Raw genomic sequence first — 12,867 nt, 5'->3', positions numbered from 1 at the left:
TTGTACTAATTTGTTACATGTATCATAGCAGCAGTCTTCCATATTGTATTTTTACCACTGCAGATTGGGGTGTACTACTAACCAAGTACCAATTTCTGCCAGATATACACTACATAAACAAAACACAACTTCATTGTGGTCATCAATGGACTACAATAGGGCACTAAATTCAGTCCTGTTTTGAAGTGACTGACTTTACTTAACTCAGCTATTTCACGGATAAATGCAGTCCAACACTGTTGAATCCTTATTTTTCTCCAAGTTTTCCTACACTGTCCCAGATTGACAAATTTATGTTCCCTGTCCATAGGCAGCAGCAACAGGGAAATACCTGAATCTTCAGGAAAAACCCTGGGTGACTCAGATTAGAAGCTTCCCACAGTGAAGTTAACACTGACCATGGATTTAATGGTATTTTCAAACTGCCTTATAAGCTTTTAAAAACCAAGCTCACGACACTCAGGGAAGACATTAATCCCCATTTAAAAAATGAAAGAGGCCTCAGAAGTGACAGACATCCACTTCAATTTGTCCACAACAGCATATGCAAAAAGAGAATGTTTACTCTTGATAAAATGCAGAAATCAAGAGACATTAGTCTTTTTCTTTTACATGAAACTGACTACCCAAAGAAATAGTTCAAGTCACTAGTGTGGTAACTCCAGTTCTACACATTAATTCAAATCCTAGCTGGAAATGCAAATAATTCAGAAATTACTGAAAAATTACTCGAGTCATTTTAGGAGGAAAAACCATCACTTTCCTTTGTGCTACACAATCCTTTGGGAAAACAAATGTACAGAGTATTTCTTCAAGCCTTCTCAGGGGTGTGTGCATGGGGGAACACCCTTGAGACCAACTTCTCTAAAAAACAGCCCAAACACTGCAACTAAGACAATGTCTTTGAGGGGACAAAAGCCTGCATCAAACAAAATCCCACGGGGTACACTCACCTCTACTATCCTGCTATGCTGCATTCTGGGACAGCAAAGTTATATATGCTTGTTCAGGGGCTGTGATAAAAAACATTATGTGTAAGTCATCTGATAAATATTTAAGACTTCTAAATCAATACTGTTGAGGAAAATCTTATACTACATTCTGGGCCTTTTTAAAAAAAAAACACCACATATCTGTATTTGCTGAACAAAGCCAGCAATTTCTGCATTTTTTAAAATATCTTATGTTTTGTACCAGGCTCTTTCTTGTTCCAACAGCTATATAATAATATAACAGCAGAATAATATTGATAAAGCAAACCAAGGCAGTGTTGAAGTAAAGAAAATTCATACAATAGAACAGTAAAAAAAAAAAAAGTTACACTTGAATTTTTATGTCCAAAATCTAGGACAGCCGTCTATAAGACTCATGCTGACTAGAGAGTCTTGAACTAGTTTATACAAGTTTTATCCTTTATTTGTAAATTGCTACTGCATGCAGTATTTAAGAAGCTTAAACAAGTAAAATATAGCAGTAAGATATAATGCCTGGTCTACCTGTTTCAGTACCATTTACAATATATATTGTATGTGGTGAACTGGAATTAAACTGTTACTTATGTGCTACAGTTAGTTATTAAAATGCTTTTTCTTGATTCAGAGATTTATCAGTATTTCTTTTTTTTTTTTTTTAATACTTTCTCTTACTTCTAAATACTGTCTTCTACCCCAAATTTCTTAATTTGTGTCTCAGTGAGGCAACACATGGAAAAACACGTGAGAGGGAACAAATACCCTATTGTGGAATACATGTCTAAAATCTGGCAGACCCCTGAAACTGAGGAAACTTCACTGAAACTTCTCCTCTTCTCCATCACCCTTAAGTCAGACTCAGCAGAAAGAACTCCTTAGGACTCAGCCTTTACTGAAGTCCCACCTTCTGGGACTTCAACACATCAGTTCTGCTCCCCTTCAAACAGACATGTAATTTCTATATTTTTAAAGAATCCCGAGTATTTTCACCTTGATATGTTCATGATGTATCTAGTAACATCAAAATATATTATTAATCTTTCAGTGAATTCATAGCTTTATGTATTTTCTCCAAGCATCATTTTCAAAATATTTAGGTGACACCAAGTGGTTAATAGGTGTACTGCTGTCTGTTCAGGACTATTATATGCATTAACAATCAAGTATTCTGTTAAGTGAAAGTAAATACAGAAATAAGCACCACCCCAAAAAAAAGCCAGAAGAGTGCTTTGAGATTATTAATTATAACAGCCCAGTTTAAAATTCTATCAGAGCAGCCCTTTCTCATTCACTTACCTTAGTCTGCTTATACGCTTTAAGAAGAAAAAAACCTCTACGCATCATGAAAAATCAGTGGGAAACAAAATAAAGTTCCTGTCAGAGAATTTACTTACCAGAAGGAATTAATCCCTGTATCATCTTTGTATGGTCATGCATAGTAAGATGCTTCCAAGAAGAAATACACTCAAGACTTTTCCTAAAATCACTGCTACTTAGAAACAAAACCAAACCACAACACATGCATCCATGCAGCATCACTCAACATTTGCCAAAATGTGATTTCTTTGAGGATGAAGTTTGATGAGATGATGACCACGAATAGTAATGAAACAACCTGGCACTAGAAATCAGGTCTGTGTTCTGAATGCTGTGTGCTGAATGTTCTCAAAAATGCTGGGCAGATACTAGATGGCAAAAGCGTTATGTTTTGTATTTTTTAAAGTATTTCACTTTATGGAGCAACAGGGGACACACTGTCAGGAATGAGTCATCTTAGTTTTGAAAAGCTCAGATTTTACCATAGCTTTCTATAATATAAAATCTTCCCTTTTCTAGTAGTTGCATTCTAATGTTAGAGAAATAGAATATATATATATGTATATTAAGATGCTAGACTTAGAAATTAATTAGGAGTAACTTTATCCCTATTTTATCCCATTTTCTGATTAAAAAAGAACACTAAATGACAGTGCTCTTTACCCAAAGACAATACATAAAGAGACATAATTATACTCTCCTATAGCCTTAAGAATGTCTACAAAGAGGCATCAAAAAGCTTTCCAAACCTATTTATCTGACTATGAATCTACCATTTCTGTTTTCCCTACTGATAATAAATCAAGAATGCAGACAGCCTTTTAAATAAATTTTCAGCACTACAATCATCACACAGATGACCTTATACCTAAGTCACTTAACATGTCATCTAGTTTTTCCTTATAAATCACTATGCAAGCAAAAATGACCCTGGCATTATATCATATAGACGTTTACATGGCGTTTCGTCAGTGCATTCACCTGATCACAGAATCATCCTGATTGGAAAGTACCCTGAAGATCAAGTCCAACCATAACCTAATCTACCATTCAGTGCTTAAATCATAGAATTCAGTTTGGAAAAGACCCTTGGGATCAAGTCCAACCATCATCCCTACTCTACAAAGTTCTCCCCTAAACCATATCCACCAACACCACATCCAAACGATCTTTAAACACATCCAGGGATGGTGACTCAACCACCTCCCTGGGCAGCCTATTCCAGTGTCTAACCACTCTGTGAAAACTTTTTTTCCTAATGTCCAGTCTAAACCTACCCTGTTGCAGCTTGAAGCCATTGCCTCTTGTTCTGTTGCCAATTACCTGTGAAAAGAGACCAGCGCCAGCCTCTCTACAGTGACCTTTCAGGTAGTTGTAGAGACTGATGAGTTCTCCCCTCAGCGTCCTCTTCCTCAGATTAAACATTCCCAGCTCCTTCAAGCCTTCATAAGGTTTATTCTCTACGCCCTTCACCAGCTTTGTTGCCCTCCCCTGTACTCGCTCCAGCACCTTGATATCTCTCTTGAATTGAGGTGCCCACTAGACACAATACTCCAGGTGTGGCCTCACCAGTACTGAGTTCAGGGGGACAATCAACTCTCTACTTTTGTTGGTCACACTATTTCTAATACTAGCCAGGATGCAAACTTACTTAGGATGGTCCAGACTCACAAAATTATACAAGAAACAATTCTTCTCTGGACTTACTTATACTTCATATAAAGATATACACACACAAGCCAAGATTTATACACAAAACCAATTTTAAAGTAACTTTTCTAGCTGCATTTCTTAACTAATTGAAAATATGTATGCTTACCTAGATGTAGAAGTGTGAACTGTGCTGCCAATTCCTTTGCACCTTCTACTGTTGTACAGAGTTTGTCTGGCATGAAATAACTCTGGGAAACATCTGCAATACTAGGAATAAGCACCTTGTACACCAACAGTATTTTCCCATCCTGACTTGTGGTTGAATACAAGTAGTATTCTGGTGGTGCCCAGTTATTTTTATTGCAAAAATAATCCAGGTGCATTACTGCAGAACTGAAGTGACTGGATTTTAAAGAATACATGCTAATTGGAGTAAGCTTTATTCCTGGAAAAAAAGGGTAGGTACATCTTTCAGCTTCAGGAAGAGCTGGACTTTGCTGACCGTTAAGACAAACTGCAAGACTTGCTGGTTTCCCTAAGGATTTTTGATGACTATCTTCTTTGTGAGGAAACCCAAAGAGATTTTCAGAACTGGGACTTATCTGACCGTTAAAATGTTGCCTCCGAGTACTTTCTTTGTTAACTGGCTTTGCCAGTGTTACCTCAACACTAGCTCCATCAATGCACTTTCCATTCATTACAGACATGGCAGCAACTGCATCTTCTCGATGGAAAAAATGTACAAAAGCGTAGTCTCTCAGCTTCTTTACACGTTCAACTACTCCTGGCTTGAACTTGTTGAATTCAGCTTTAATTGTGTCCTCTGTGGTAGATATCATTAGATTTCTCACATATAGTACCTTGACTCTCTGCATTGTTTCTTCATCAACTTCTTTCTCAGGGTCTGCCCAGTCTACTTGAACAGGATGACCCCAGAGCTGGAATGTTCCTACAGCAAAAGCAGCATTACATCAGTAAGAAATATTGGAAAACAAAATAATTCTTACCAACTATCTCTATAAAAACAAAACATGTTGCATGCCACATGAAACAGGTTTTTGTTCCCTGTATCTACTTAAGCAAAATACGTAAAATATTGCTACTTGAAATTACCAAAGAAAATAAGATTCTGCAAAAATTTAAGTGTTCTACCTCTGCCTTTTGGGTTCATTAAGCACCATAAGCTATCAAAACCCAGACTCCATGATTTTGTGAATGCATATACATGTATACATAAAGCAACCATATGCAACATACTATTTTACTAGATAGTAAACACAGTCTCTTTAATACTACTACCACTTTAAAAAGTAAGGTCAGCACCTGGAAAAACTCATCTAAATGTGTATGCACTAGCACAAACTTTAGTCTGTTGCAGCAGATACCAAAACTACAAAAAACCCTCCCTGTTACTCATTTCAAGTCAACATTTTGCATATCACACAAGTAGTTTATTTTATGTTCAGTGGTCTGGCCATATTTCTCTCATTACTTTGCAAGGCCTATGCAAGTCTTAGCTAACAATTCTTCCAAACGCTCTGTCAGCAATTAATGTGAGACTTGCCTAAATTTTAGTCTTAGTAAATAGAGGGAGTTTCACCATTCATTTCAGCAAGGGCAATGCTGTATTATTAATCTGAATGACTTTGCTTCTCCGAATATATTGTTCCATTTCCTCCCTATTTAATTTCTCTTCCTTTCTCTTCTAGAATTTCCCTTTTTAACTGTACTTTCATCTATTCCCTCTTCTATCAGTGTATTTAATCCCTTCTCCTTTCTCTTCTTCAAAATGTATAAAAGAAGGTGCAAAAGTTGTCTTCTACTTGTTAAACTCTTAAAATTATTTCCTAGTAAAAGACTAAAGATTATTTTCAAACTTCTAAAAAGATGACACATCAATAACATCAGTCATGACTCTCAAAGGAAAATAAGGGACACATTCCATGCACTGTAATTTTTTAAGCTCAGCCTTAAGAGAATTCTTGTGCCGGGACTTGTGCATGCAAATGAAAAATGGATGTGTGCCCAAGCAAATACCTATCTTGGTGTAAATTACAGTAAATTACAGTTTATAAAACACATGCCTGTTCTTTCATTCTCAGAACTACTTACATTTCTTTCACAAGAAAATTTTTTAAAAATAGAGACAAGCCAAAAAATACCACCAAAAACCCTGACCAACCAACCCCAGATTCCTCTTTAGCTGAAAGGCACTACAGCAGCTTTGTAACTCAAAAAGGAAAACACGGATGATCCACCACCCCCTACAGACTGGAGACAGACACTCCCCCCAAAAACACAATGTAATCGCAAATAGCTTTACCTGGGATTAGCCGCCTTCTAGCCATCGCAGCTGCTCTATGAGATTCATATTCTACAAAAGCAAAGCCACGATTTTTAGTTTTGTCAGTGGCATTTGGATAAACAATGACATCCACCACTCCTTCTGTAAGTTTTTTCATTTCATTCAGTATTTCTTCTTTCTTCCTTTCTTTTGGAATTGCTCCAATAAATAGTCTGCAGTTGTCCAAGCTTACGCAGACACCAATAAATTTCCCTGGACGAATTTCGTAATTATTAAGAATCTTGATGGCTAGCTGGGCATCCTCTTTAGTAGTGTACATCACAAAAGCATAGCCTCGATTCTCACCACTGAATTCCATCATCAGTCTGAACTCATAGATCTTCCCAGCTCTCTCAAAAACAGGAACTAATTCATCTTCATACATATCACGAGGAATCTTACCCACAAAAACTTCACATCCACGAGGTGGTGGAGGACCTTTCCAACCTTAAAATAAATTGTTCAATAATGATCTTAGTACAAATGCTTACACAGGCACACTTCCGCCTGCCACATAATTTGGAGGTGGAAGTATATTTTTAGTCTCAGTTAAAAACTAGCATATTCACATCCATTAATTCTTTTTTTTTAATGTTAATTAAAAAGTACCATAAACCCACAATCTGTATTTCTTTTAATTCCGTCTTCTCTTTTTTGAAACTAGAATCTGTATGACAACCTACTGAAACTAGCATTATTTAAAATACTGATAGCTTTGCTATAGTAGTCTACATTTCAGTAATATTTTGCTCCTTATTTGTCCATTATTAAGACAACTGATAGGTGATCAAAGAGAAAGAACTTAAGTTGTATTTTCTACCCTAACATTTTAAAGCTGCAAATGTTTATCTGCACTTCTTGCCCATATTTTAAGAAATTTTGGTGAGGGTCCTGAGTGCAGTTCTTTTTTTCTTCTTTGACATTGTTCAAAAGGTCCAAACATTTTGCTTCCACCTCCTACACTCATTCACTAGAACAGGTAGGATATGGAGCTTTCCTTTCAATAGCCAAAAAGAATAAACACTTTTCCTCTAAACACAGTCCACAGTTTTCACAGGCTGTAGCTGGACGGTAGGAAAAATGTATTAAAAAAAATCCATAGAAAACTGAAGTCCCTAGTTCACATCTGAAAGTTACAAGAACATCCATGCTTCCATCCTCAGGCAAAGGATGTCCACACATGTCTCCCATATATGCTGAAAGGTACGTTCAACAGATAATGTAAAAATTCATACGTTCATTTAAAAATCAATTTTCTCAAATATGCATTAAAAAAAAAAGTTTCATTTCTTAAAACAAATTAGACGAATCAGGCAGAAGTTTCAAAGGCGGAATAACAGTTAATTCATAACTATCAGCCTTCTCTAAAGCTTTTACAAGAAAGGTTCTCTGCAAAAGAGAAAGCAAGAAGTGCAAAGCCGGTAGAAAAAGTAACTCAAAATTTGGTAAGTGCTAGTAGGATATGACAAAGCATAAGGAGACCAGGTGAAAAAAAATTACTTTTACATGACAAGTTAGAGCAAGAAGTTAACTAAGTATTTTAATTTGGCTTGAAGTTCAGAATAAATTATACTTAGGTGATTTTGTAATTAAATGAAAACATCAAAGAGCATGCATTTTATGTATTAAAAAAACTTTAACAGAATTGAGAATTTTTTCACAGAATCACACAATAAATTTTCATCTGCAAGATGCATACTAAGAACTACACGGTACACAGGGAAGCAACCAAGGCATCAGAATTGCCATGCATTTGGAACCATGCTGTCACAACTTACCTAGGAAAAAGTCTGGCTCTGTTCCACACAGCATTCAACACCTTTTTCATTTTCTACTTTATAAACATTTATGACCACTTCAGCTGATGTATGACAAGACACGGTAAGGAATACAGTTTGCAAGCTAGTACTGCCATCACTCACATTGTGCCTGTCAGCTGCCCACATAAAAAAGCATAAAGCAATAGTACATAATTTTATCCGAAGACCAAAGGAACTTCACACCTTAATCAGGAAAAAAGGGAGGAGGCTATGCTTTTGGAGGAAATATATCAAAGAACAATGTCCATTAGACAATCTAACTAGACAATCATCCTCAGGCCTGGTAACTGATCAAACAGTAAGAGCCATCTACCATTCAAAAAGCGCACCTTCTAATTTTAAAGCTGCATACTAACAGCATTACAGCACATTACTGCCTACTAGGAGTAAGTTATGACTTTCAATTTAAAGAAAACCTGGCCTGTGCCACATCTGCCAACGAGCAAGACACATTTAACAGAGCAAATACGGAAACAACCAAAAACCTGAGAATTTCCTTGACTGGGTGCTTGACTCATCATTGGATGATAGATTACAGGATTCTTTTTTGCAGCAGCATCTCAAGTAATTATAGTTACGATGTTAGTGAGTTCTGTGCCATCTTAAATTTTCTTCCATGTAATTCTAATGACTTACATACCTAATAACCTCATTATGTCTGTAGCAACCTAAGCAAAGACCCAAACAAAGCAACTGAAATTAACTTTCTTAACATTTCTTTTGGGTTTGTTGTTTTGTTGTTGGTTTTTTTTAATCGCTACAGATTACAGTCCACAAGTAGCATAAGCCGAACAAGACCTGTGCTGCCAACTGAGATGGGAAAAAAAATATTTTAGGGTAATTCTGAGCCAGATCAGCTGCCTGCTCTTGATAATGTGTCAGTCAGACGGACAAGTTGGTAACAGTACAACAGAGCTGACAGAGACTATCTCCTTCAGCAGCAACACAAGCTTATAGAAACCACATCTTAGGCAAAATTCACAGTGAAACTCTTAATTTACAGTTATTGTCACTTCCTACAAGCCATCACAAACGTTCAAGTCTCATCTGGCCTAGAAAAACATTTATAATAACTTACAGTAATTTCCAGCTTAAAGAAGTACAAAAATACAGGAAGATTTAAAGAAGAGATATATAATTAATGTCAATGAACAGAGTTATGGAAGATATACCTTGTCAAACACATCTAGTTTCAAAAAACATTAGCAAATTTCATTAATAAAAGTAACTTTGCCAAACAAATACACTTAATACTGCTTAACATTTTTAAAATCATAATTATAATGTAAAAAATGTATTAAATTATTTCAAATAGGCTGAGCCCTCAGGAAGTAGGCCAGCGATGCCCTGCAGTTCTCTTTACACTGCCATTTTCAAAATTATTTCACAAAGCTTCCTTTGGCTATTTTATATAGGCTAGTAAAAGTATATACATAATTTTAAACAGGAGAAACTTCTAAAGATAAATACTTTTAATGCTGCTGTATCCTAAACTACATATAGCCATGGGAAATAAAATTCATGCTTATAAGCATGCATTACAAAGATACAGCATCATAAGCCACAAGTGAGAATGAACTGAAACAGCAGCACACGAATTCTCCTTCTTTCTGCTTGGGTAATTGCATAATCTGACTCAAAAAGAAGCTACTGTATTCCATGTGATACAAACAGGACTAATGGCAAAATTATTGTACATTGCTGACATCAATGACACAGGAAAAAATATTCAAAATAACAGTAATGCTTCATAAAGATCTAAGGCATTTGATTACTTTCATCAGAATAACAAGAAATGTTAAGATTAAGGAAACTGACACAGAGTTATTACACAGAATTACAGGTAATAGGTATTTCAACCAGGAAATTAGAAAAAAACTTTCAGATTAGAAATAAAGTGCAAATCCAGCAGGAAATATGCTAACAATTTTAACAAGCTAAGTGTAGCAGTAGATAATCCTGCTTTTTAGAGTTCTCAGAAGCAAACCTAGATACTGAAAATATGAAAATATGTTGTAGTCAAAAAAATAGTCACCAGGCTCAGCACAATAAACACTGAGCAGAAATTAAATGAGTAAAATACACAGAAGTTCAAACTAAATAACGTAGAAGCTGCATTCTTTCTTAACGTATTCTTGAGAAGAACAAAATTACGTTTTGGTAGGGAAAAAAAACCACAACATTAATTTTAACTCCTGGACAGGGGACTAAGGACCAAAAAAGATCATTATGGGAAAAAAAGTACGTATCTGCTGAACTATTCCTCCTCCTCTGCTTAAGTGTCTTCTCTCAAAACAGTAACAACTTCAATCATTTGGGATTTATCCATTCATTGCAGAAATTTGCAGCCTAGATAAACCCATTAGTTTCCAGCATTCATATAACCATGGTTTAAAGTTAAAATGATCTTGCAACATCTTCAAACAAAAACACCTTTTATCAGTCTTACTTAAAACTAAGTATAATTTAAATTTCTTTTGGAAATAATTTAAAGTGCTGAACAAAGGCTTTTCCCTGCAATACCTGTGAGTGCTACTTGTTTTCTATAAACTAAATCTGCAGCAGCCTTTTCAGCAAAAGCGTTTCAGCAGGCAATAGGGCTATTTCAAGAGATTATTTCTACGTCACTTAATCACAGTATCAGTCATGTTTCTGAAATAGCATGTAACACCTAAGAAAAAAATAAGCCTTCCAGAGCCATACCTGCTGAAAAGTGTTTACTAACCAAGAACCACTGTTTCCAAATCGCAATGTACATATTCCATGTATGTGCCACAAAATGTTTTCAAGCGGGTTCTCAGTTATATGGAACACAGTACCTTCAGCTGCACATTTGTTTTGCTACCTGCCAACTTTTGCTTTCAAGGCTGTGACATCTTAAATCCACCAATAGCAAATGTTCAACATTGTCTAGGAAATAGATCTTAAGCTGCTGGAAACTGTAAAGCACATCAAGACCCTGTATGTGTTGTTTCCTACACTCCTTTCCTAAGCATCCACTACTGGTCACTGTCTAGATACAGGACACGGGGCTACACAAATTCTCAGTCTGATTCAGCACAGCTTTCCTTACAGAAAATACATTCTAACTTTGTAATCTCAAAAGAAACGCTTACCTGGTGGAGGACCACCAAATTTTCTTTGCCCATTTTCTTGAACCATGCTATATCCAGTCTTCTCCAGCAGGGCTAGTAATGCAGCCTCATTCTGAGTGCCACTTCGGATCTTGCCACACCCATTTGGTGCAGCTTTATTTTCCTCATGCATATCTGCAACAGCTTCAACAGAACATTGTAGATATTTCAATACAGATAATTCTAAGTCGTTATATGTATGTAGAAGCTACCAAAGCACAGAAAAACAACTTATGCTGTATTTGCCTGTGTACTGTGACTTTGTTTAGCATAAGGGTTCAATCCTACATAAATCACGTTATCACAGCCACGTAGAGACCATAATGCTATTCAAAGTGACAAGTTCCTCTTTCTTATTACTACATTTTATAGAAATACCAATTATTTTAAAACTGCATTTTAGTACAAAAAAATACTTAATACATTAAATCCATGCCTAATCACGGCATACATTAGGCATCCATGTCTAATTAGGCAATCCATGCCTAATTAAGAATACAAAGAATTCATTAACAGAAGTAATTTTAAACCAATATATAATAAAACTAGGTAGAACTGTGTGGCAAACTAGGGGTTTAAAATAATCCCATCTCATGACTTTATCCACTTCCACAATTTCCAAAACTAAAAAAGTTTATCAGTATGGCTGCAGCTGCTCTATCCACTACTTCCCTGTCATGCCATGATTTTCAACAGCTTCAGGTTTCTGTCATCCAGCTGATGGTAAACAATCATACCAAGTAACCCATTTGGTAATTAACAACTTCACTAGTCAAGCCCTTAAAAAAACCCTAAACTTTCAAATTGGGTTTTTCACTGCCTCTTTTTCCTTCCCCACTTTACATCTTCTCCCAAAATTTTCTGCCTTAAGGTCTGCAACATTTAAGCAAGTCATCTTCAACACTCAGTCCTTTACCCAAATAGTATATCCAAGTGCTATGCAATTCATTCTGCAAAAGAAATGCTGCAAAAAAATCACCACCAGAAGAATAAGCTCTGACTCCTATTTGTTCTTTAATGTCCCTTACGTTTTCAGCTTGCTTTGTCTTCAAGACCAGGGTCCAGAGATAATGTCCTGAGATACCAGCAGCTTATATTAAAAAAACCCCAAACCAAACAGTTTAAACCAAAAATGAGGCTTCGTATTTAAGGTCTCAATAATTATCGGGAAAGCAGACACAGGAAAATAAATCAGGGACTGTAACAAGTGCATAAGCATTCACGTCTGTCTCTTCATCAGACTCACTTGCTCAGGTCCCAAAAAACCAAGTATTTCAAGTGCTGCAGTAAACTCTTAACCTTTTGCACCGAACACTGGCGAAACAGAGGGAAGCAGAGTTCAAAACCAGTTACAATTGCATCTTTTTTTTCAGTCTGAAGCTGAAGCCACCCTGTCTTCAGCTTGTCAGTTGTTACTTTTGTACTATTACTTTTGATTATCCAAATAAGCATAATTGACAACTATTCTGCCTAACATCTGACTTTGTAACTCACTCACACTAGTAGAAACAAGAATTAGTGAAAATAAAGTCATACATAGTAGTAAATGTACCAAATGTTATCCCATCCATCTTATATGTAAAGGTTTTCAGATTATTGCTTCTTCTCTTACATATTCCATTGAAAAC

General features: G+C 36.0%; 1 protein-coding gene across 1 annotated transcript; it reads right to left on the bottom strand.

The window, feature by feature from the left end:
• Positions 1-966: 966 nt before the first annotated feature.
• RBM46 (RNA binding motif protein 46) lies at positions 967-11,372 on the bottom strand. Its single transcript, XM_009995905.1, has 4 exons — positions 11,222-11,372; positions 6,265-6,732; positions 4,108-4,890; positions 967-1,013 (listed from the first exon to the last, which is right to left on the bottom strand). The coding sequence occupies exons 1-4, from the start codon at positions 11,370-11,372 to the stop codon at positions 967-969; spliced, it is 1,449 nt and encodes a 482-aa protein (XP_009994207.1).
• Positions 11,373-12,867: the final 1,495 nt, after the last annotated feature.

This window comes from Chaetura pelagica, unplaced genomic scaffold, assembly GCF_000747805.2.
Source record: "Chaetura pelagica isolate M959 unplaced genomic scaffold, ChaPel_1.0 scaffold142, whole genome shotgun sequence".
Lineage (NCBI taxonomy): Eukaryota > Metazoa > Chordata > Aves > Apodiformes > Apodidae > Chaetura > Chaetura pelagica.
This window is presented reverse-complemented; position numbering and strand designations above follow the sequence as displayed.

Coding starts and splice junctions, on each gene's coding strand:
- RBM46 (XM_009995905.1), bottom strand. CDS start 11,372: ATGCATGAGGAAAATAAAGCTGCACCAAATGGGTGTGGCAAGATCCGA. Junction 6,733..11,221: donor ATTTGGTGGTCCTCCACCAG/GTAAGCGTTTCT, acceptor ATTTATTTTAAG/GTTGGAAAGGTCCTCCACCA. Junction 1,014..4,107: donor GTTCACACTTCTACATCTAG/GTAAGCATACAT, acceptor TTTTTATCACAG/CCCCTGAACAAGCATATATA.